General features: G+C 44.8%; 2 protein-coding genes across 2 annotated transcripts; both read left to right on the top strand.

Annotated features, from left to right (window-relative positions):
* Positions 1-13,967: 13,967 nt before the first annotated feature.
* Positions 13,968-22,510, top strand: LOC308315127 (acidic mammalian chitinase-like; the record flags this gene model as incomplete). The annotated part of the gene is made up of 17 exons (XM_080762963.1): positions 13,968-13,992; positions 14,078-14,107; positions 14,412-14,616; positions 14,923-14,979; positions 15,078-15,243; positions 15,878-16,002; positions 16,110-16,233; positions 16,951-17,133; positions 17,593-17,709; positions 17,825-17,957; positions 18,620-18,769; positions 19,425-19,539; positions 21,083-21,427; positions 21,622-21,714; positions 21,833-21,838; positions 22,098-22,306; positions 22,506-22,510. The coding sequence occupies 17 exons, from the start codon at positions 13,968-13,970 to the stop codon at positions 22,508-22,510; spliced, it is 2,088 nt and encodes a 695-aa protein (XP_080619089.1).
* Positions 22,511-22,797: 287 nt separating this feature from the next.
* LOC308315234 (GATA-binding factor 2-like) lies at positions 22,798-24,406 on the top strand. Its single transcript, XM_080763107.1, has 3 exons — positions 22,798-22,927; positions 23,555-23,680; positions 23,828-24,406. The coding sequence occupies exons 1-3, from the start codon at positions 22,826-22,828 to the stop codon at positions 24,155-24,157; spliced, it is 558 nt and encodes a 185-aa protein (XP_080619233.1). The 5' UTR covers positions 22,798-22,825; the 3' UTR covers positions 24,158-24,406.
* The last annotated feature ends 164 nt before the right edge of the window (positions 24,407-24,570 follow it).

Here is a 24,570-nt window from a genome sequence, read left to right as displayed (position 1 = left end):
TGTAATATTTTACGTTATATTTTACGTTATTAAACCGAACGTGGAAACCAGGCAAATCAGCCACAGACTAGCCATGCCAGGCTAAGTTACTACTATTTACTTTGTAGATTTGTATTCTTACTACAAAACATACATTACATTAACCACTTCAGGCCTATATGCCATTTGAAAATCGGCAATCTACAAGCTCACAATCCGTCGCAATGCGACACATTGTGAGCTTGTAGATTTGCTATTTTCACAATAAACTTTATACTTCTGAAAACTTGTGAAATGGGACATTCTGCATAATGAGTACTTTCTACTTTTGATACCTGGTACATTTTGACCAATACTTTTGTACTTTTACTTCGAATTCCGCAACACTTTTTCCACCAGTGGCCTTAAAGGGAATCCCATGCATGCTGGCAACGCATGCATTATTGTGAGAAAACTTTTCATCACAAATGGAATTCCAGTAATTTGATTTCCAATCACTATACTCACTATACTCAATTAATGGATAATACAACATTTTCTGTATTATTTTGAACTGTAAAAACGTATGACTGTATGATTGAAGATGAACACATGATTGAATAAAGAATAATCCTTTCCATACTGTTTTGTATCTTTTTATATATATATATATATATATATATATTTTGTATTCAGACAGCCAGCAATGGGTAAAACGCTCTGTGACACATCTAGGGGATGCATCTACTGTATACGCATCACAATCTGCATTCAAAGATTTTCCTAGAAGCTTTGTCATTGGTCAATTTGCCTGTCTACTTCCTGATTGGTTAGTCATTTCGACCATATTTTTTTTTACCAATGTCGATTGATCGATGTTATCGCTTATAGCAACTTTAAGCGCAGTCCACACTAATGAGTTGTGATGCATCAACATGTAGCAATACATAGATAATGGTAAAAACTAAATCCTTATCATAAGACTATGAAGTCTTCTTGTGACCAAACAAAGGGAAGTTTAAAGTACACGGGCAAAGAAACAGATACAATGTTGGAGAGAGTGCAGGATATGTAAATGTAGAACACTCACATGTGTTCTGGAAATACGAGAAGAGGACAGATATTTGGTAAAATGTTGTATTGGCAGCAGGGAATAAGGCAAGAAAATGGGGCCAGATAGAACCTCCGAATCAGGGGCAATGGGAAGAGTTGATAGAGGACAGGGCTGGACTGGCCCGAGGACGTACCGGGCATATTCCCGGTGGGCCGCGACCGTAGCGGGCCGCCATAATAAAAAAACAGGCAGGCAGGCCAATAGGTGGCAGGCCACCAGGAAAGGTCCGGGCGTGCTGCCATTCTGCCAGTGCCATCATGATAATTTCCCACATAATTTCCCACATGTATATATCTCTGTATCTGTCTGTCTGCCTGTGTGTGAAGAGTGACTGTGAAAAGTGGACTGATTAAGTAATCAATTGGCAGGTGTGTGGTTGCCATGGCAATCAATTGGCTGAGGCAATGACAATATATGACAACTTTTCATGACTATATGAAAAGTATTGGAGCACATGAGTCTTCTCACAAATATGTTTTATACGGTCCAATTTCTCCTCCCAGCAACCTCTTCTTAACCACAACTCTCCGCCTTCACAAACTGAAACACACCTCCCTCCCTCTCTCTCTCTCTTTCTCTCTCTCTCACACACACACACACACACACACACACACACACACACACACACACACACACACACACACTTTCTCTACCATGCTTTCCAAACCTGTTACTTCTTATCATCTCCTACCATACTACTACTTTCTCTCTCCCTGCTCTCTCTCTCTTTCTCTCTCTCACTCTTGGAAAGGTCTGACAGACTGTGAGTATCACAACTCTATTTATTATTATTATTATTATTATTATATTTATAAACGTATTTATACGTTTGCGCGTCTTACTGGTTTACTCTAGATGCTTGATATTGTTGTGGACTTAATTACGTGGTGGATTGGAGGCGAGTGAATGATGCCACAACAAGGTTTCCCGGATGGATTTACAGATGTTTACTTATTGTCAGAACGTCGGCAGAATTACAGAACTTCAGCAGATATATTGACAGACAGAACTTGGCACAAATAATGTCGGGTAGGTAAACTCACACTGTGCAAATAGTCTTTGGCTTTGTTTGATGTCGGTCCGTAGTTCTCGGGCAGAGACGGAGGAGGAATCACTCAGACGTCCATACACATTGAAAACCGGAACATAACACATATAACTGGCGGGCTGAACGTAACCTACCCAGAATCCCCTGAGGCTGAGACCCAATCAGAACACATAGCTTAATAACTACACACACAATAGCTGTGGACAATACGCTGTAGTAGCAGGGCATAGGTTGCAAATGTTCCCACATTACACCACCCCCCCTCTAGACTGCTGAGTCCCTTCAGCATCTTCAGGTCTACCAGCACAAATCAATAACACTATGCAAAAAATAGAACACATACAGGCATGCAATACTTGTAAAACTCTTTTGAAAACCTGTTCAGTTGCTTCAAAGGCAATTTCTTAATTCAACTCAAAATGTCCATGACACATTAGTTAGCTCAAATTAATGTCCCAGTTCAATCTGAGTCCTCCCGGTAGCGGGCAGGTCTTTTTACCAGCCTACCCCTTTTGGTTATCTGAGCAGGCACGGTAGTCTCTTTGTCTGACTCAGAGCTCGAGTCAGCGGCGGATCCAGGCGGGGACGAGTCGCTGGTGGGTGCTGGCTGGGTCGGTTCACTGGTGGCTGCAGGCTGGGTTGAGTCGCTGGTGGCCGCAGGCTGGGTTGAGTCGCTGGTGGCCGCAGGCTGGGTTGAGTCGCTGGTGGCCGCAGGCTGGGTTGAGTCGCTGGTGGCCGCAGGCTGGGTTGAGTCGCTGGTGGCCGCAGGCTGGGTTGAGTCGCTGGTGGCCGCAGGCTGGGTTGAGTCGCTGGTGGCCGCAGGCTGGGTTGAGTCGCTGGTGGCCGCAGGCTGGGTTGAGTCGCTGGTGGCCGCAGGCTGGGTTGAGTCGCTGGTGGCCGCAGGCTGGGTTGAGTCGCTGGTTAATGACGACTTGGTCTTGCCTCTCCGACGCCGCCGACGTGCAGCCTGTCTGGTGGGACTCCGTACTGTAGGGTTGGCAGGATCGGTGTCTTCATTGGAAGGAACTTTCAGATGAGGAAGGTTAAGGGGGGACCGTCTCCTCCCAGGAGAGCCGTTGCAGGCAGGCAGCGCAGAAGGATCATCCTCTGCATCCTCTTCTTCATTAGGTTGCAAGAGTGAGTGTCTGAGTCTCTTCATCCACACAGGTATGTTGTCCGCGGAACAGGGGAGTAGCCGGTCATGGTGAAGGACCTTACTTGTCTTTTGTTCTCGGACTTGATAGAGAACTGGGCCGAGGCACTTGGTGATGAGACAGGGACCTTTCCAAGGAGCTTTAAGTTTTGGACTCTGGCCCTTTTTCTTTGTGGTGTCCCGGACATAGACCAGGTCTCCCACTTTGTAGGTTCTCCCTTTTGCACGCAAGTCATATGTTTTCTTCTGTCTCAGTTGCGCTGTTCGTAGGTGCTTTCTTGCCAGCTCGTGTGTCGCTCTTAACTGTTCTTCAAGGTCCTCCACAAACTCTGCTGGAGGCTTCCTGGTGACATTAACATTGGTCACAGTGAGTGAGACTTCATGTGGTTGATGAACCTCCCGCCCCAGCATCATGCGGTTTGGTGTGAAACCGGTGCAGGCATGTGGAGAACTCCTATATGCAGCTGAGAGGAGAGGCAGGTATTCGTCCCAATTCTTTTGGTTCTCATCAACGTAGCACCTGACCATTTGCAGGAGGGTTCTGTTGAACCTTTCCACTTGCCCATTAGAAGATGGGTGGTAGGGCGTGGTCCGGGTCTTCGCGACTTGGAACAGACGGCAGACGTCTGCGAACAGCTCACTCTCAAAGTTTCTGCCCTGATCTGTGTGAATCTCAAGAGGGGCCCCGAATCTGGAGATGAACTCATAGACAAGCTTCTTGGCTGTAACTTCTGCTGTTTGCTCTGGGATGGGATAGGCCTCCACCCAGCGGGTGTACTGGTCAATGATGACCAGAATGTACTTGTTACCCGCACTTGAGACTGGGAAGGGGCCAGCTACATCCAGATGCAGTCGATCCATGGGCGCACCGGCCTGATACATTTGGAGTGGAGCTCTTCCTGGTTTGCCCACTGACTTGCAGGCTTGGCATTTTTGACATGTTTTAACGAACAGCTGGATGTCTCCACTCATTCCATTCCAGGAGAAGTGTTGCTGTGCCCGGTGAAGTGTCTTTCCTTCTCCCAGGTGGCCTGACTGGGGTGGGCAGTGGCATGACTCCATGACTTGTCTTTTGAGGGACTGGGGAACAAGGAGACGGATCGTGGGGGCCGTGCCAACTCCACCTTCCCATCGGTAGTAAAGGACTCCCTGATGACACTCTATCTGCGGCCAGCACAGCCAATACTTTCTGACAGGTGGGCTCTCCAGTGCGACATGATCTCGTGTTGGTAACACACCTTCATCCATCCACTGGTGCAACTTGGATAGGTAGGGGTCTTCCCTCTGCTTATCTTCCAGCTCTTTTTCGCTGCACTGCGACAGCCAATTGACTTCAGGCCTACCTTGAGGTGCTGGTTCTCCTTCTTCATCACAAGGTGAGTCTGAGCTGGAACATGCACCCAGCTGGGTGCTTTCACTCACTACTGTCCGTCTGATGGCTAGTGGCACCACGTCATCCACGTCCTCTTCAAACCGTGACCATTGCTGGTGCACTCTCTGACAGTATGAGCATCCTCCGCAGGGTAATGAGGCCAGATCCTTGCCTGCCTGGTAGCAGTCACATACAGGACTTTGTGCTTTCCGTGATAATGCATCAGCGTTGCCATGACGCAGTCCTGCTCTGTGTTCGATCTTCAAGTCATACTGACTCAGTTCTTCCAGCCATCTTGCAAGTTGCCCTTCAGGGTTTTTGAATCGGAACAGCCAGGTCAGGCTATTGTGGTCTGTGCGGAGGGTGACGCTTCGACCCAGAAGATAGTGTCTGAATTGCCTTGTGAACTTCACCACAGCAAGGAGTTCTCTCCTGGTGACACAGTATCGCTGCTGTGTACTCTGCAGGTGTGAGCTGCCGTAGGCTATAACCTTCTCTTCCTCCTCTTGAATTTGAGACAGCACAGCCCCTATGCAGACGTTTGAGGCATCAGTGTCTAAGATGAACTGGCCATTGGGGGTAGGATATGAGAGTATGGGTGCTGTGGTGAGCTTGATTTTGAGCGCTTGGAAGGCTTGTTGCTGGGGCTCACCCCACTGGAATTCTGCATCTTTCCGTAGGAGCTCATTCAAGGGACTGCAGATTTCTGAGAATGCTTTCACAAAACGGCGATAATAGTTACAGAGTCCTAGGAACGATTGGAGGTCTTGCAGGTTTGTGGGGGGGGTCCAGTCTTGGACATCTCTGATGAGTTTCGGGTTTGGCTTGATGCCTTGTCCACTGACCACATGGCCGAGGAACAGGACCTCTTCTTTCAGTAGGTGGCACTTGGTTGGTTTGAGCTTTAGTCCAGACTGTTCCATGCGCTGGAAGACTGTCGCCAGGTTGCTCAGGCTGTCATCGACCCCCTTTCCCAGGATTATCACGTCATCCAAGTATATCAGCAGACTCTGCCACTGTAGACCTCTGAGTACGACCTCCATGGCCCTCTGGAATGTGCTTGGCGCATTACATAGGCCAAAGGGCATCCTGGTGTACTCGTACAGCCCGTACTTGGTGATGAATGCTGTCTTGCATCGGTCTTGCTTGTGGACTTCAATCTGCCAATACCCGCTTTGGAGATCAAGCGTTGAGAAGGTAGTAGCGCCACCAAGGGTGTCAAGGCACTCCTCAATCTTGGGTAGAGGGTAGGCATCCTTCAGGGTCAGCTCATTAAGCTTCCTGTAGTCAATACACCATCTAACTCCACCGTCCTTCTTCCGGACGAGTACAACAGGAGATGCCCACTCGGAAGTTGAAGGGGTGATGACCCCTGACTTCAGCATTGCCTTGAGGTGTTCCTCTTCTTCTCCTTGAAATCCAAGTGGTGTGCGACGTGGTGGTTGTCTAACCGCATGTCTTCCCCCTGTGTCTATTCGGTGTTGGACTGTGCCAAACCGGCCCAGGTCTCCATCACTGGCTGCAAAGATGGACTGGTACGTCAGAAGGAGATGGAGGAATCTCTCTTGTTGGTCTTCACTTAGACCTTCACTTGCAGATGTGAACAGTTCTCGAAGGTGAGTGGGCAAGTCTAGTGCATTTACTTGCTTCAGTCTTCGTATTTGTTGCATAGAAAGCTCAGCTGATGACATTGATTGCTCAGCGGAGGTGTCTGGTTGCTCCTCCATGGTTTCTATGAGAATCCCCAGACAGGTGCCGACCGGTAGGCTGGTACTGGAGAGAGACAGGTTGCAGATTCGGATGGGCACAGTCTTGTCCATACCCACAATGACACTGCCTGAGGATACGCCGTCTGCAAGGCCAGCCGGCTCCAGCACTGCTGTTACCCCCGGTTTAGGGTTCTCCACCATGCCCCATACGTCACACTCGCTCTGTGGTGGCAGGGTCGAAGGTTTCAATAGAAACACTCTGGAGACCGCATAGCTTCCCACCGACCTCCCAGCAATGTAGCTGGGCAGCGGCTCACCTTCAATGAACACCTTGCCTCCTCCTAGTATGGTTACATCGGCTGCCAACATGAAGTCAAATCCCATAAGAAGGGAATCGTGGATAGGTGCTACATATACATCCCAGTCTCGGCTCTTGCTGCCAACTGTGAGCGTCACATTATAGCCACTTGCAGTTCCCATTGTTTTTCCGGTTTCGGCATTCAGGAGGCAGGCTGTCTTATTATTCGACCGGTTCTCTAGCTGGAGCTGCTGGAACAACTCCTGGGACATGACGGTGGCTTCTGCCCCGGTGTCGACAACGCACCGAACAGGAAGGTGATTCACCTGAACAGGGACCATCAGGCTGGGACCGTCACTTTTAGCTCTGCCTATGTTAATGACTGGTGGCGGGGTGGTTTTGTCTTCTTCTTGAGACGGCATAACATGGCCGCTTGCATTGCTGGCCAGGCCCGGGCCATTGGACCTGACCAGTTCTAGTTTTCCGACCTCCTGGGGCTGGCTGACCGTGAACACTCTCTCTTGAAATGTCCTACCTCCCCACAGTTATAGCAGGTAGAATTCTGACGGCCAGATGGGCTTGGTGAACGGTACCGGCCCGGTGTACTTGGGAAGTTCGGCTGTCGGGTGGGGGACCTTCCACGTTCAACTTGTGAGGCACGACTTGAAGGGGCTACGTTGGCAGCAGGGTGCATTCCGCCCCTGGGTGTACTTGCGAGCAGCTGCCCCATTTGATCTCGGAGATGTTTGATTTCGTCTGCCATTTGTACTTCCTTATCTCTGAGTCGTTTAATTTCTTTAAGTACTTCCTCTTGCTGTGGTGTGGCTGCTGGTGGGGTTGTCATCACTTCAGGATTCTCGTCTGCCCAGGAAATGCGTCGGACCTTCCCTCTCCCTTCAGTATCCCGTCCCAGGGTCGCCCTGTAGTTATGTTCATGGGCTGCCACTAGCTTTTGAGCTTCGATGAGTGTGGGGGGATCTTGGTTCATAACTTCGTAGGCAACACGCTGATTGTAGAGTCCCTTCAGGAATGCGTCAGCCGCCAGATGGTCCTGCATCTCTAGATCGACCCCAGGGTAGGCCAGAGTGACAAGTCGGCGGACTTCTTCTGCAAATTCAGCGGAGGACTCCTTCTGCTGACGGAGTTCGCTGAGGCGGCGGCGAACAGTGGAGGGCGGATCGGATCGACCATAGCGTTGTTTTAGTTGTTCAGTGAGGAGTATATAGTCTTCTCTCTGATATTCTGGTAGGGAACAGATGAAACGCATCGCAGAGCCCCTCAGTCGTTCATGGAGCTTATCCAACCTCTCCATGGTGCTCCACCCTAGTCTCTGAGCCATTCTCTCAAATGGCATAAAGAATGAGCTCCAGTCATCAGATCCATCAAAGGGGGCAAGGAGCTTTGAGTTGGAGCAGCATGACTGAGGTCTGGCATAGGGCTGGTTGCCACCGGGGCCACCTTGCTGTGGGCTGGGGTTTCCAGGAGTAATGTCCACCCCTCTGTTGTTGACTTGACTGGTTTGTGGAATATTCCGGCGGACAGGAGACGTAGTGTTTGGCTGTGCAGCACCACCTCCTCTGGGCGTACGTCGGCGGGCACCTGGATCTATGCCGGTGTTCCCCGCATTCCACTGTCTATCGGGGGCTGAGCTACGTGAGCGTTGGCGGATGACCTCCAGTGTTGGAGCGAATTCTGGGTTATCTTCAGTTGTCAGGTTCGACGCCTCGTATCTATCGATGGTAAGGAAAGAATCATCAGAGCGTGGAGTAGAAGAATAAGAGGCAGTATGGCCTGTTGCTCCGAGGTCTCCATGACTTATGTCAGCCTGGCCTGGGACCTGTAATTGAGGCCCTTGTTGGGGTTTGACTGCCCCCTCCATCCTCTCCAGGACTCGCAACATGTGTTCATTTTGCTGTTGTTGTTGGTTGCTGTTCTGCTGCATCTGTTGCATTAAGATGCCATTTTGTTGCTGTTGGCTCTGCTGCATCTGTTGCAAGATGCCCAACCAATCTGGTGTCTGCTCCTGACCAGCACTTGTAGCACCTGCTTCCTCTTCATCTTTCTGTTGTGAAATGTTTTTCCCAACTTTTCCCATTTTTTTTTTTTTTTATTATTTTTTTTATTATTATTATTATTATTATTATTATTTTACCTGTCCAGGCGGAGATAGGCCTATAGCGGCGGCGGCGATACTTTGTGAGCCTGTGCTGGTCTTCTGTGAGAAGGGTGATGCAGTGGCTTGCAGATCTGCTCTTTTTAATTATTTGTGACGTTTCCTCAGACCGGGCTGCGGTCACGTGACCCAGGCAGATCCAGGAAGGGAACGTGTATTTGTTGTTGTATAAAAATCCCACTTCTGACACCATTTGTTGTGGACTTAATTACGTGGTGGATTGGAGGCGAGTGAATGATGCCACAACAAGGTTTCCCGGATGGATTTACAGATGTTTACTTATTGTCAGAACGTCGGCAGAATTACAGAACTTCAGCAGATATATTGACAGACAGAACTTGGCACAAATAATGTCGGGTAGGTAAACTCACACTGTGCAAATAGTCTTTGGCTTTGTTTGATGTCGGTCCGTAGTTCTCGGGCAGAGACGGAGGAGGAATCACTCAGACGTCCATACACATTGAAAACCGGAACATAACACATATAACTGGCGGGCTGAACGTAACCTACCCAGAATCCCCTGAGGCTGAGACCCAATCAGAACACATAGCTTAATAACTACACACACAATAGCTGTGGACAATACGCTGTAGTAGCAGGGCATAGGTTGCAAATGTTCCCACATTACAATATGTTGATATAACGTTTACAGGCACATCTATCTTCACAATCAGAATCTGCTTCATTAAGGTTCAGGTTCAGGTTTATTTGTCATATGTATAGATACAGAGTGTCATATCTAGGATCAATAATTCTATGCAATAGCCCACTCAAACTGTTGTATTTGGTGGGAACTGGCTTAATATGCAAGGCAGTTCGTCTCAGAGGCCTGTCTTTGTTATTTAGAGTCAAGGTGTTGTTGGCCTGTTTACATGCCTTTTGTTTAACTTCAGATCCTGGTTCACACCTAAAGATTTTACCATGCGAGAAGATAAACAATGGAACAAGGCCTACAGTAATTTACTTCCAGGGATGGGCCAAAATGCCAGTCTGGAACAATGTGTATTGGTGACTCTGTTTAAAGCATTTAAGTTTATTTCATTGTAAACTGGGTCATTCTCTCCGACGGCCTTCGCCGTCGGAGGTGAGCTTGCTATGCTTCACTGCTGTGCTGTACTCTGAATAAACTACTCATGGAACATCGAATCCTGTCTGCCGTTGCACATTTACTCTCCTGTACGGTATAAAATATACCACAAGAGTATAAATACAATGACATTTATTTTGCTCAGAGCACTCTCAGTCTTACATACACGGGACATAAACAAACATCTATAGTGCAAAGAAAAAGACAAAAACACAAAAAATGTGAATGTACACGACGGACACGTTCACCTGCGCATCGCGCATTTCTACATGTTTGTATTAATTTGTGTGAACATACAGTTCTCACGGCATGGAACAGCTGGGATGAGAAGAATGCCCAACAAATGCCCGTTTATAAAGAACCGACCTGTGTCGTCAATGTTGTGAGAAGAGCTACAGCCATGATCATGCAGACACTAGTTTGGTTGTAAAAAGTCTTAAATGTGGATCTCAGATTTCATGTGGCCAGCCACCAATGATGTCAGTCGTCTATGACGTCAGTTGTCTATGACAGGGGTTCTCAACGTTTTTGGCTGGGGACTCCCGGAAATGCTTTGGCCATGTCTCGGTGTGTCTCGTTCGAACCCGGGCTCCCCCAGAGTTAGTGTCGAAGTGCACGAGCGAGACACTGAACCCCACATTGCTCCTTTGCTGGTTGGTGCCTTGGATGGTTTCCGCCGCCATCGGTGTGTGAATGGGTGAATTGATGCACAATCTATGTAAAGTGCCTTGGATAAAGGTTCTATATAAATGCACCATTTACCATTTATAGGGAAGTGATAAGCAGTGGGTGGTCTCTACTCCAATGCAACTAAATTTAATAATGTACAGTAGATTTTAACTAAATTATAATATTTCAGTTCTGAAGACACCAGAACTAAGGAAATGCATGTAAGAATAACATTATCTGTGGACATCAGCTTTATCATATGAAATACAAGCTTTTACATGTAGCCTATCCTGTAGGCTATGCATGGTTGCCATGATTTAATCTGTGTTTTACTCTGTGTTGTACTGTACTGGCCACTTAAGGTGTTGCAGCTTTCCGTGCTCGGACATACAGATGCAGAGACAGACATACGGGCATGGTTTGTTTTGATAAGTGTGTGTGTGTGTGTGCGTGTGTGTGTGTGTGTGTGTGTGTGTGTGTGTGTGTGTGTGTGTGTGTGTGTGTGTGTGTGTGTGGAACAAATGGATGTAGTGCATACAAAAACTTATATATTGCTCGCCACGACCGGATTGTTGACCTAGTGTCTGATGCAGTTCGAAAGCATGTGCCATCTAGTGCAGCAATGTATAAACACTCAAGAGTGTTACCAGATTGGTTTAGCTGTGCATGCGATGTCTTTGCTAACATCCCGAATACACCTGATGTTGTCTTTGTTGACACCAGACACAAGGAGGTCCTGATTCTGGAGGTGGGCTGTGTCTTTGATTTGTACATGGACCAGGCATTCCAAGATAAATATTCTAAGTATCAACCATTACTTGGAAGCATAACAAACTTGGGGTATCGTTGTAGATTTGCCATACTGATATTCGGAAGCCTGGGCCATGTGCATAAACTGACCATGAGTGGCCTAAGAATAGCTGGCATGACAAAAAGCAAAGCCAAACAACTTGCCAAATACTGTTCTGTCTCGTCTGTTATAGGCAGTTTGTCTGTGTGGAGAAGGAGGTGCCATGTGTATCCTTAAGTGAACATGAACTGTCAACCCCGTTATATTTGTTTCCTTGTAAAATTAATTGTAATTTGTGGATTCAAATAAAGAAATCGAAATGTGTGTGCGCGTGTGTGCGTGCGTGTGTGCGTACTTTTACGCACACACGATATATGTTAAAAAGTAAGGGTTTGAACCATTTGTTTTCTTTTCTTTTTTTTAAATAATATATGTATATATATTTTTTTCCTTTTTTATTAACTCGAAAATATATCTCGGCGAGAATGTGATATATGTTAAAAAGTAAGTTTCTTGTGCATTCCTGTCAGAAGTTATGTCTATCTCCTTGTTGTGCTGACCCTCTCCAAAATCCCCTGTGCACATTCATTTGGAGATGGGCCTGCAGCCAATCAGCCAATCAGCCAATCAGCAACAAACACACACACACACACACACACACACACACACACACACACACACACACCAGCACGGCACAATTTGAGAAAAAGGTTAGTTCTCTCTCTCTCTCTCTCTCTCTCTCTGTGTGTGTGTGTGTGTGTGTGTGTGTGTGTGTGAGACTGGCTAACGTTTAGGAGGAGCCAAGCTGCTGATTGGCTCCTGTGATGGCCTCAACTATATAAAGCGGAAGTGGAAGCAGCATTGTGATGTGTTCTTCCTGGTGTGTGTTTGGTCTTTCTGTAGCAAGAAGTTACACACCGTCTGGCTGTAGCAAGAAGGTAACTAAATGTTAAACTTAAACCTTTAGCTTTGTTTTAAATGATTCAGTTTGGGGAACTTGATCTGTGAATGAATGCCACTGAGATGTGAGTTATGTTTTATAACAAGAGTTAAGGTAACTGTTCCAATATGGCTCATGGTGTCTTTTTGACTGGCATTCAAACTCTTGACAGTGGACAGGGTCCATTTTTACACCGAGAGCTGTAAGGGTCCATTTGCTTAAACATGCTAACACTTCATCTTCAATATAAAATTGGTATTGTCACAAACGCACAATACAATGTTGGGCTTAAACTTCATTCAAAGCTGAAGGGAAAACATATTTCAAAAGTTGGGGGAAAATGTATTAAAAATGGGAGCAGGATGTTAAGTTGTAAAATATGGGTTGTGGGGGCTGACAAGGCTATACAGCCACATGTGTTTCTAATGTGATGTAGGCCTATACATAACACTAATGACACTTATCTTTTCTCTTCATGTAATTGAAGCCCTGGAGCCCATGTGAAGTGTCCCAGACCGATGCCCCCCTCCCTGTACAAGACATTGAGGTAGGAACTGTACTCTTTGTTTGTCCAAAAACTTGTTTTGCACAAAGCGGCCTCCTGGTGGGCTATAACAGGCCGATTTGGCATCGACCGGGTTAACGGTGCCGGAGATTAGCTGTTCACAGACGGACGGACGGAGTGCAAAACATACTCTCTCCCCATGCCTTCGGCCTGGTGGAGACAATCAGTCAATCACTGACTGCTTCAGTCATGTCCATCACAAATACTGTAGCCTACACTGCTGAGAGTGTATAGGGTCCCCTTGGTTACATGACCCTGCTCTCATTTACACAGAAATGAGAATGAGAACTTAACTAGAAAAGTGTGCACCTCGGAGCCCAGACCTCTGCCAGGCTGGGTGGCCTAGTGTGATCAGACCAACAGCTAAGTTGTACCAGATCGAAGAGCGAAGAATGGCTCTGAGTGGCCGGTCTGGGCCAGCTTAGAATGTTTCAGAGCTAAACTCCCAGCCGAGAGATAGGTTAGGGGCAGACTATTAGGCAAAGTTCCAGAGTACTGTATCCATCCTGTGTCGGGGGAGGGGGAAACAAACAGTGTGTATGTGGAGTGTGATTATGTGTAATAACGAGTGAATAAAACCATATAAAAAGCATGCGTTTGTAAAGGGAAGCGAGTCCAGCCTATGCGTGTTGAATCTTAGTTAAAGTCTTGTCTGTTGCCGAGTCTGTCGGATACTCGGTTAATCTCCTGAAATCCGAACTGTGTGTGTGTGCGTGTGTGTGTGTGTGTGTGTGTGTGTGCATGCGTGCGTGTTCGCACCAGAGACATGGGTGCGTGACACAAAAGGCAATTCAGCCATATCTTCAGGGAGGACTTAAAGGTCTTTATTGTATTTTAGTGACTAATGTTGTTTGGGTGTTTGGATTGGACAGTATGTTGCAAGTTGCAACAAATGTGTGGCAAACAGCTTGAAGTGACGTACTTCTATTTGTCTTTTGTTACTCATTGTCATGAGTTCTTTGACAAACAATTACATTTCCCTTTTTACATTTCCTCTATTTTGATCCCATGGCTTACCTGGAAGTAATCTGTGTATTGGGAACTGATCTCGCCAAAACACTGGACCATCAACTCACCCAATTAAAAACACCATGAACAAGCTTATTCTGCTTGCAGGTAAGCCATTCATAATTATGTTGTTTAACAGACTGAATATTCTTGAAGTCTAAATCTAATTTCTGAATCTTTCTACCTTTTGAAGGTCTGTGCATCAGCCTGGGCACTAGTTTAGGTGAGTCTACAGGTTATAAGATTGATATTAGATGATTAAATGGAATGTTTAAATATGCAATCTTTGATAACACTCTGACCATCGTTAAACATCTAGATTAGCCTATATCATCACAGATTGGTTGCACGCACACATGCAAGCCACCCACGCACGCACACACACACACACACAGTCACACAATTGCGTCTTATCCATTTGATATAGATCTATCATCTGTGCAGCTGAATGTTGGGGAAAAGGCCTCCATTCTTGTTGCATTGTTTGTATGAATGTCAATCAATCAACTATTGTGTCACTGTTTCAGGTTCCTCGTACAGGCTGGGCTGTTACTTCACCAACTGGGCCCAATACAGACCTGGACAAGGGAAGTTTCTACCTGCTAACATCGATCCCAACCTCTGCACCCACCTGTTCTATGCCTTCGCTATCATTAACGATGCCAATGAGCTTGTCACTTTTGAACGGAATGACGAGACACTCTATAGGTCCTTTAATGGACTTAAAGACAGGTTGGTCCTTTCCTCCACAATAATTAATTTGAGCAGTTAAACAATTGAATTAATTATCCTCTTATAAGCCCTATTTTTTTAATAATTACAATGCTCACAATGCTTGAGACGTTGCTTCGTTTAAAAAAATGCATTGGTGAAGATTTTGACCTAAAGTGGTTAAAGAGAGTTTGGTCCTTTCTCCCACCATAATGGGCGGGTAATTATAAATTGCTATGGAAGATAACCATTGTTGCAATCATCGTGGTAGATGTTGGATACTCACAATGACACTTTTCATTCAACTGTGCTTGTATCTTCTCATAGGAATCCTGATCTCAAAACACTGTTGGCGGTTGGAGGATGGAATTCTGGCTCCCTAAAGTGAGATACTTGACGTGGTCCGCATAGAATCTTTAAAATGTGTATGATGATATGCCCTCTTGACCTTGACAACCCAATGTATTTACTGTTTGTTACAGATTCAGCAAAATGGTGTCAACCCCAGGCAATAGAAATACATTTATCCAGTCCTCCATAACTCTGCTGAGAAAACATGGTTTTGATGGTTTAGACCTGGACTGGAAATATCCAGGAGCACGAGGAAGTCCTGTGGGGGACAAACAGAAGTTCAGCTTGTTATGCAAGGTCAGGCCAGCAGGAACATACAAATGTCTTGTTTTGACTGTGTAAAGACTATTTTCACAATATGTTAGTGCGTCAATATTTCTTGTGTTGATATCTGACTAATCCACGCCTTCATGTAATTTAAGTACATGAACCCTATCGTCCCTATTCTGGCCATGCCATTGCCATTAAATATTCTGCAAAAATAGGCGGACATTGACAGAAATCAGCCCCTCTACAAGCTCATAGCGTGATGTATTGCGTCGCATTGTGAACTTGTAGATCCATCATTTACATTTCTGTGAATAGATTTGGTGTGGATGCGAAACAAGAGGGGGCCAGACCCCTGTACTGGGGGACTGCAGTCAACCAAGTATGGTTTAAGACAAGTGCAGGTTAATCCATATTTAAACCATAAATTATGGTAAATTACATCTTGGAATTGTTTTCTTTGAAATATTTATGCAGCTGTCAAACAATGAAAATCATTCATATTCTGGTGAAGTTGTAACTAATGTAAATTCATTACATAACACAAGATGACATGTTGAATTTTTTTTTTAACTTGATCCTTTTTCCATCAAACGACTAATGGATTAATTGTTTCATTGTGTGTGTGTGTGCGTTTGTGTGCGTGCGTGCGTGCAACCTATAGGAACTGCGACAGGCCTATGAGACAGAGCGAGCAGCCACTGGTCGCCCCAGACTAATGCTTACTGCTGCGGTGGCAGCTCGGAAAGGGACCATCGATGCTGCTTATGAAATAGCAGCGATTTCTAAGTATGTAGCCTACTGTATGAGAGTTAAGAAGATTCAATGTCTGTAGAAATGCGATGGCTAAGTCTTCTGGATGTGGGTAAACTGACACCTCACTTCCATTTTGTCAGGTACGTGGACATGATCAACGTGATGACGTACGACTTTCATGGCTCCTGGGAGAACGTTGCGGGCCATAGCAGTCCTCTGTACAAAGGCTCCCAAGACACCGGAAAGGCTGTTTACTTCAATACGGTGAGAATTCACCTTTGGTTGTGTTTCTTTTTTTTAATTCTTTATTTAGGGACATCCACAATCATATTATACAACCATTTTTCAAATAGTGTTTCTTTGTCCACAGGTTTTATTTTTTCTTCATTTTTAGACGGGAACAAAAAAAGAATAAAAATGAAATAAAGCATATGGGAGAGATGGATGATGTGTACAGAAATGAAAGTACAATACAATTTAATACTCATAGGGAGACATAAGGGAGTATTTGAAACTGTGCAGTAATTAAAATATAAACAACGGAACCAAAAAAGAGAAAACATGAGTAAGACAGAATCATCAATCAATCCTTGCCACTACAAAATCTGGTCGCAAAGGAATAATATATTCCACCCAATTAGACCAAAACTTTATACATTTCTCCTTCTCCAGTCTGAGAGAGAAAGTGATCTGTTCCATATTATAAATATCATTTACTATATCTATCCATTCTTTTATGGTGGGGGCCTCAGGAAGCAACCAGTGTCGTGTAAATACATGACAAGACATTTCTACCCAAATTCCCTCCTGGTTGTGTTTCTATTCATTTAAATTATGAGCCGACTTGAGACGTGGTCCGAAAATAGCTGATCTACCAGCTGACAAGGCGTTGCATCATGACACACTGTGAGCTTGTAAATCGTCAATTTGAACCCTAACCCTTTGTCCTCCTTTTCACTCAACTCTTTTGTTCCCCTGAAGGACTTTGCCATGAGGTATTACCGTGATCAGGGAGCGCCTGTGGAGAAGCTAAACTTGGGTGTTGGAACCTATGGCCGAGCGTTTCGCCTCTCCTCTCAGTCCACTGCTATCGGAGCTCCTGTCAGCGGACCTGCTGCTCCCGGGCCCTTCACCAGAGAGGCTGGCTTCTGGTCATACTATGAGGTAAAGAAATGCATGAATAACAGGTAAACTGTTATTAGATGCAGTCAAACACAATGGAACACTAATGCCTGCATGTCGACACTGTACATGCAGTGACACAGACGGTCTGTTTACAAAAACCAGGCTCTTGATATGCTATAGTGTTGCGACACAAACAGAAAACAAGTTGTCGACATACACTACATATGTGACCCATACATGTAGTTATGGACTGGAGGACAGTCAGGACTCACAGATCAATGTCCAGAATCAGAATCACTTTATTTTTCATAGTTTGGAAGACCCCCCCCCACCCCCACCCCTACCACTGTTTGTGCTTCTATTGTCCATCATCACATAATGACTGTCTGTTTGGCATGGCTTATTGTACCAAAGCTTTGAAGTGGGGTTCATACAAAATGTATTTTACTTGATTGTTATTTTGATATATTGATCGTAATGTGTCTGGATATTCCTCAGATCTGCACATTTCTTCAAGGGACCTCTATCCAGTGGATTGACGATCAGAAAGTCCCATATGCCTCCAAAGGAAATGAATGGGTTGGATTTGACAACAAGGACAGCCTTGAGACCAAGGTGATCGTCTGTTTCATCTTTGGCACGACAATCCCTTTGCAATTCTGAGATTGTGATTGATTTGTTCGTGCCAATTGCAAATCCTAGTGTTTTTCTTGTTCTTTGTCTTCCTCAGGTCCGCTACATAAAAGACAACATGTTTGGGGGAGCTTTTGTATGGGCTGTGGACCTTGATGACTTTACAGGACAGTTCTGCAATCAGGGCACCTATCCACTCATCACTTCCCTGAGCTCTCTTCTCAATTCAGGTAAATAACTAAACATCAAACAATGTCAATCTGTATAATAATAATAACAATAACAATAACAATAATAATCTTATAATAATGTGTATTGTGTAATGTGTATTAACACTATAATAACAAAGAACGTTAACATTTTAACTTTCCAGGTTTGTTCTTGGCCTATTTTCCCTTCAACAACAAATCTCTTGGCTGAAATTAGTGGATCTACAAGCTCACAACACAACATATTTTGAGCTTGTAGACCTACTATTTTTGCCTAATGTTCTGCATATTATAACATGCCTATATAATATGGACGCTATAGGGTTCATGTGGTTAAAATATATCTTAAATATTAAATACCGGTGTATATATATTTTTAAAGGTAGAGTAAGTGATTTCACTTAATTCAAATATCACTTATTTTTTTGTTTTGTTGTGATAATCCTCTCTACTATAGAGTGTGCTGACCATATTAAAAGGAGTTCCTCCCTGTCCCCAGTTAACCCCTGGGGGTCAAAAAACCGTAGGTTTCGTTTTTGACTCTCTATCCTGATTGGACGAAGGCTTAGGTCCCACAGCCAAAAACGAAACCTACGTTTTTTTTTGAGTGAAATCACTTACTCTACCTTTAACCCTTTCATTGCAATGTACAGACTATTTCAAATAGTGTTATTCCTCCATAGATCTCCCTCCCGCAGCTCCTGCTTCCTTCTGTGCAGGCAGGGCAGATGGGATGTACGCCAAGCCTGACGCCCAAGGCTCATTTTATAACTGTGCACATGGCATCACACACGTCCAAAACTGTGTTGCAGGTTTAGTCTTTCGAGACAGTTGTAAGTGTTGCGACTGGCCTAATGGTGTAAGTACTATACTTTAGTGGAGTATTTCCTATGTTGAGTATAGGGAGAGCCGCAATTCCGCAACACTTTTTCCACCAGTGGCCTTAAAGGGAATCCCATGCATGCTGGCAACGCATGCATTATTGTGAGAAAACTTTTCATCACAAATGGAATTCCAGTAATTTGATTTCCAATCGATTGCACTATACTCAATTAATGGATAATACAACATTTTCTGTATTATTTTGAACTGTAAAAACGTATGACTGTATGATTGAAGATGAACACATGAATAAAGAATAATCCTTTCCATACTGTTTTGCATCTTTTTATATATATTGTATTCAGACAGCCAGCAATGGGTAAAACGCTCTGTGACACATCTAGGGGATGCATCTACTGTATACGCATCACAATCTGCATTCAAAGATTTTCCTAGAAGCTTTGTCATTGGTCAATTTGCCTGTCTACTTCCTGATTGGTCATTTTTTTTTTACCAATGTCGATTGATCAATGTTATCGCTTATAGCAACTTTAAGCGCAGTCCACACTAATGAGTTGTGATGCATCAACATGTAGCAATACATAGATAATGGTAAAACTAAATCCTTATCATAAGACTATGAAGTCTTCTTGTGACCAAACAAAGGGAAGTTTAAAGTACACGGGCAAAGAAACAGATACAATGTTGGAGAGAGTGCAGGAGATGTAAATGTAGAACACTCACATGTGTTCTGGAAATACGAGAAGAGGACAGATATTTGGTAAAATGTTGTATTGGCAGCAGGGAATAAGGCAAGAAAATGGGGCCAGATAGAACCTCCGAATCAGGGGCAATGGGAAGAGTTGATAGAGGACAGGGCTGGACTGGCCCGAGGACGTACCGGGCATATTCCCGGTGGGCCGCGACCGTAGCGGGCCGCCATAATAAAAAAATAAAATAAATGTTTTTCTTTTCTTTTTTTTGACAGGCAGGCAGGCCAATAGGTGGCAGGCCACCAGGAAAGGTCCGGGCGTGCTGCCATTCTGCCAGTGCCATCATGATAATTTCCCACATAATTTCCCACATGGAGATCTCTGTATCTGTCTGTCTGTCTGCCTGTGTGTGAAGAGTGCAAACTGACTGTGAAAAGTGGACTGATTAAGTAATCAATTGGCAGGTGTGTGGTTGTCATGGCAATCAATTGGCTGAGGCAATGACAATATATGACAACTTTTCATGACTATATGAAAAGTATTGGAGCACATGAGTCTTCTCACAAATATGTTTTATACGGTCCAATTTCTCCTCCCAGCAACCTCTTCTTAACCACAACTCTCCGCCTTCACAAACTGAAACACACCTCCCTCCCTCTCTCTCTCACACACACACACACACACACACACACACACACTCTCTCTTTCTCTACCATGCTTTCCAAACCTGTTACTTCTTATCATCTCCTACCATACTACTACTTTCTCTCTCCCTGCTCTCTCTCTCTCTTTCTCTCTCTCACTCTTGGAAAGGTCTGACAGACTGTGAGTATCACAACTCTATTTATTATTATTATTATTAGTAAAACTTTCATTATTATTATTATTATTATTAGTAGTAGTAGTAGTAGTAGTAGTAGTATACTACTACTACTATTAAACCACTACTAATACAACAATTAAAACAACAACTTATACTGCTGCTGCTATTACTACTACTACTATTGTAGTAGTAGTAGTAGTAGTAGTAGTATACTACTAGTAGTATACTACTACTATAGTAGTAGTATACTACTACTATTACAACCACTACTAGTAGTAGTAGTAGTAGTAATAGCATGCAGCAGCAGTATAAGTTGTTGTTTTAATTGGTGTATTAGTAGTAGTGGTTGTAATAGTAGTAACAGTAGTACAGTAGTGTTGTCGAGTGTGCACGTGTGCTGCTGTGTGTGTGTGTGTGTGTGTGTGTGTGTGTGTGTGTCAATCAGTTAATCAATCAGTCAATCCATCAATCAATGTCTTCCTGGGCAGAAATGATGCTGTCTGCCTGCAGTGCACCTGCAGTTCCAGTGGTTTTAGACCTACACAACCTGCACACTGAGGTTACACAATTTAAATGCTTTAAAATAAATAGTGTAAATAGATTTTACACTATAAATATTTGGATAGAAATATATTTTTAAATTTCATTTTCAAATAGTTAGGCTATACTTTTAGTCAATTCATGTATTTTATAGCTGGGAACGTATACTTGCAAATAACATTTGAATTCTATACGTAAACAAAAATCAAGTTGTCATTGTTGAACTGTGTTGTGCTTTTATTTCGCAGTAAGCATAAACCCTCTCTTATTTTCCATAAACGTGGTCAAATAACGTCATCTTCCTCACAGGTTAGCTCTGCCTCTCCAATATTTCAAATCCAATCCCAGAGATCGTTCCAGTGGAGTGAGACTGAGGCCACGTCCTCCAGCAACGATGCCAGCGCCAGCCATGGATACTCACACAGCATCATGGGTAATGCCTCATCTATACACCATGGATACTCACACAGCATCATGGGTAATGCCTCATCTATACACCATGGATACTCACACAGCATCATGGGTAATGCCTCATCTATACACCATGGATACTCACACAGCATCATGGGTAATGCCTCATCTATACACCATGGGTACTCACACAGCATCATGGGTAATGCCTCATCTATACACCATGGGTACTCACACAGCATCATGGGTAATGCTTCACCATATTGTCGCTTTCTGAAAATATCTAATCTGCAAGCTTGGCTATTTTCGGAAACGACATCGTTGCCCTCCCAATGAATTTGTTATTTCGTTGAGATATACATTTCCTCGCTTACAGGTTCGGAGGTCAGCAATCCGGACTCCTGGTTGGTCAGTCCCAGCTGTCAATCTACAGCCTGTCCATACACCACGCCTCCGTTGAACTTATATGGTCACCCTGCATTCAACTGGAGGCCGCCGCCACTCCCATCGTCCGCTGCTTGCTCTCCAAGGACTCCTCTCTTCTCCTCTCCTCCTCCCTTCTCCTATCCTCTGTCCTCTGTCTACAGCAGCAGGTAAACTCAAAACACTGTAGTTTAAAACAAAATGTTATGTTCCATGTTCAATGTATTAATGATGAGTGTTTCGCTGAATGAAACATGGGTGATACGCAATATACATCCGCTAGACCAAGGAGTTCTCATGTGTTTCACTATGGACCTCCATCTGAAAAGGTTTTGTGCCAGGGACCAGATTTGTTGAGGTACATGTATTTGGCCATATCGCCCTGCCCTACTGAACGGGGCCTTGCAGTGATCCATCCTCTGCTCTCAGCCCCCAGGCAGTGCTGCCGTCTGTGGGGTCCAAGAAGCTTCCCTCCAGTCCCAGGCTTCAGGAGGCCTGTCTGGAAGACATGCAGGATGGGGCGGAGGAAGACAGCAGGATCTATCTCACCCTCCACCCTGCGTACGAGGGACGAGATAGTTACCATGGTGATGGTTTGCATGGGGCGGGGCTTCACCCCTACAATCCCAAAATACCAGGTACCGGTCGTGTGTGTGTGTGTGTGTGTGTGTGTGTGTGTGTGTGTGTGTGTGTGTGTGTGTGTGTGTGTGTGTGTGTGTGTGTGTGTGTGTGTGTGTGCGTGTGCGTGCGTCCATCCGTCCGTCCGTCTGTCCATTCGTCTGTCTGTCAGACTACATGTCTAAGTTGTCTCTGTTTGACTATATCTTCTCCATGCAGTATAAGAATGATAAATGTAGTATCACTTCTCATGCTAAAGATCACTCACACTTTTGCACTGACCAAATTTACACTTTTTATTGGCATTTCATCGATTATTATTATTATTTGTTTTTATGACGTTATGAAGCACTGACTGTAATGGACACTTTATTGGGGTGTGTGTGTGTGTGTGTGTGTGTGTGTGTGTGTGTGTGTGTGTGTGTGCGTGTGTGCGTGTGTGCGTGTGCGTGTGCGTGTGCGTGTGCGTGTGCGTGTGCGTGCATGCGTGCGTGCGCGCATGTGTAGAGGAGCGTGTTTGTGTTAACTGTGGAGCAACGATGTCTCTTCTGTGGCATAAAACTGAGACAGGACACTACCTCTGTATCACCTGTGGAACCAACGCACACAACCAACCTCTGATACCACCTAGAAAGAAACCTGTAAGTCTGTCTGTCTGCGCGCCTGCCTGCCTGCCTGTCATTTCCTAATGTTAGTTAGGTGTAGTGCTGCACATGCTCAGATGCTCCTCTAGGCCGCACACAGAAGCCTGTGAACATAGACATTTCGTGCATAGATGTGCCATGCAATGGTAGGCCTCAGGCCTGGTATGGTAGGCCTCAGGTCTACCATTCTGAAATTGAATTTAATAATATTTGAAAAAATATATAATAATAAAAAAATATATATATTCTTAAGAGTAAAGAGAGCCTACTGTCAGCTGTCCAGCAGTCCACATATTATTACATTTCAGAATGGTAGACCTGAGGCCTGAGGCCTACCATTGCGTTGCACATCTATGCACGAAATGTCTATGTTCACAGGCTTCTGTGTGCGGCCTAGCATCTGAGCATGTGCAGTCTTACACCATATGCATTTGGGAAACTTAATGTCAACTTGTGAAGTGTATTTGTGTGTGTGTGTGTGTGTGTGTGTGTGTGTGTGTGTGTGTGTGTGTGTGTGTGTGTGTGTGTGTGTGTGTGTGTGTGTGTGTGTGTGTGTGTGTGTGTGTGTGTGTGTGTGTGTGTGTGTGTGTGTGTGCGCGCGTGTGCGTGCGTGCGTGTTCATAGAGGGTGAGTAGCAGACAGGGAACGCAGTGTGCCAACTGTCTGACCACAGTCACCACCCTGTGGAGGAGGAACATCACTGGAGATCCTGTCTGCAATGCCTGTGGACTGTACTATAAACTCCACCATGTAGGTTCATTACATTACTATAAACCACGTACACCACTGCTTCTCAGCCTTTTCAGGCCGTGACCACCCTAAATAAGAATAATTAGCATAAGCACTTGGAAGGCCGGAGTGGAGGCACTCAATTTTCAATCCTCTGCTGCTCCTTAGGTCAACAGGCCATTGGCTATGAAAAAGGAAGGAATCCAAAGCAGAAAACGCAAGTTGACCAATAGGGGCAAGAAGAGCAGGAGGGGCGGCCTATCAGAAACTGAGCTGTCCAGGCTGGCCCCGCCCGCCGAGGAAGCCGTCATTAACATGCTGCTAACTTCATCTTCCTCCTCCTACATCCATTCCTCTCTTTCCTCCCTGATGGATTTATCCTCTCCCTCCCTCCCTGCCTCCTTCTCTCTGTCTCCGCTACACTCCTCTGACCCCCTCCCTCCATCACTTTCTCTTTCTCCTCTCCAGCCCCTCTCTTCCCATAGTTGGTTCCCATAGCAGAGGTTCTCAAACATTTATTTATTTATTTCAAGGACCACCAGTTTGGTGTGTATACTGTACTGTATAACTCTTGAGAGTGCATGTGCAAATGGGACCAAAACCTCTCTACTAAACAGTCCATATGGTACATTGCTGGCAGATTGTGGAAAAGAAACAAATCATGAGCGTATTCTCTGACACACGTTTGGCTATAAATGATAAACTGAACGTCACAAAGGCATTGTCATGATGTCCTTTTGTTCTTATTGACTTGCCGAAGCCTGAAAAAAAGTTCTTGTTTGGTTGGAGTATGCTGCAGTTTTAAATCAGTATAGTTCTCAAAAAAAAACAACTGAAAAGATTTTGTGCCAGGGATTCCCATAAGAGAAGATTTTTTCAAAAAGGCTAGAAAATGTTTCTTGAGTAACAAG

This window comes from Protomyctophum bolini (genome assembly GCF_963924005.1).
Source record: "Protomyctophum bolini genome assembly, chromosome: 5".
Classification (NCBI taxonomy): domain Eukaryota; kingdom Metazoa; phylum Chordata; class Actinopteri; order Myctophiformes; family Myctophidae; genus Protomyctophum; species Protomyctophum bolini.
The sequence above is the reverse complement of the archived record's forward strand: the minus strand, read 5'-3'. Positions and strand labels throughout refer to the sequence as shown.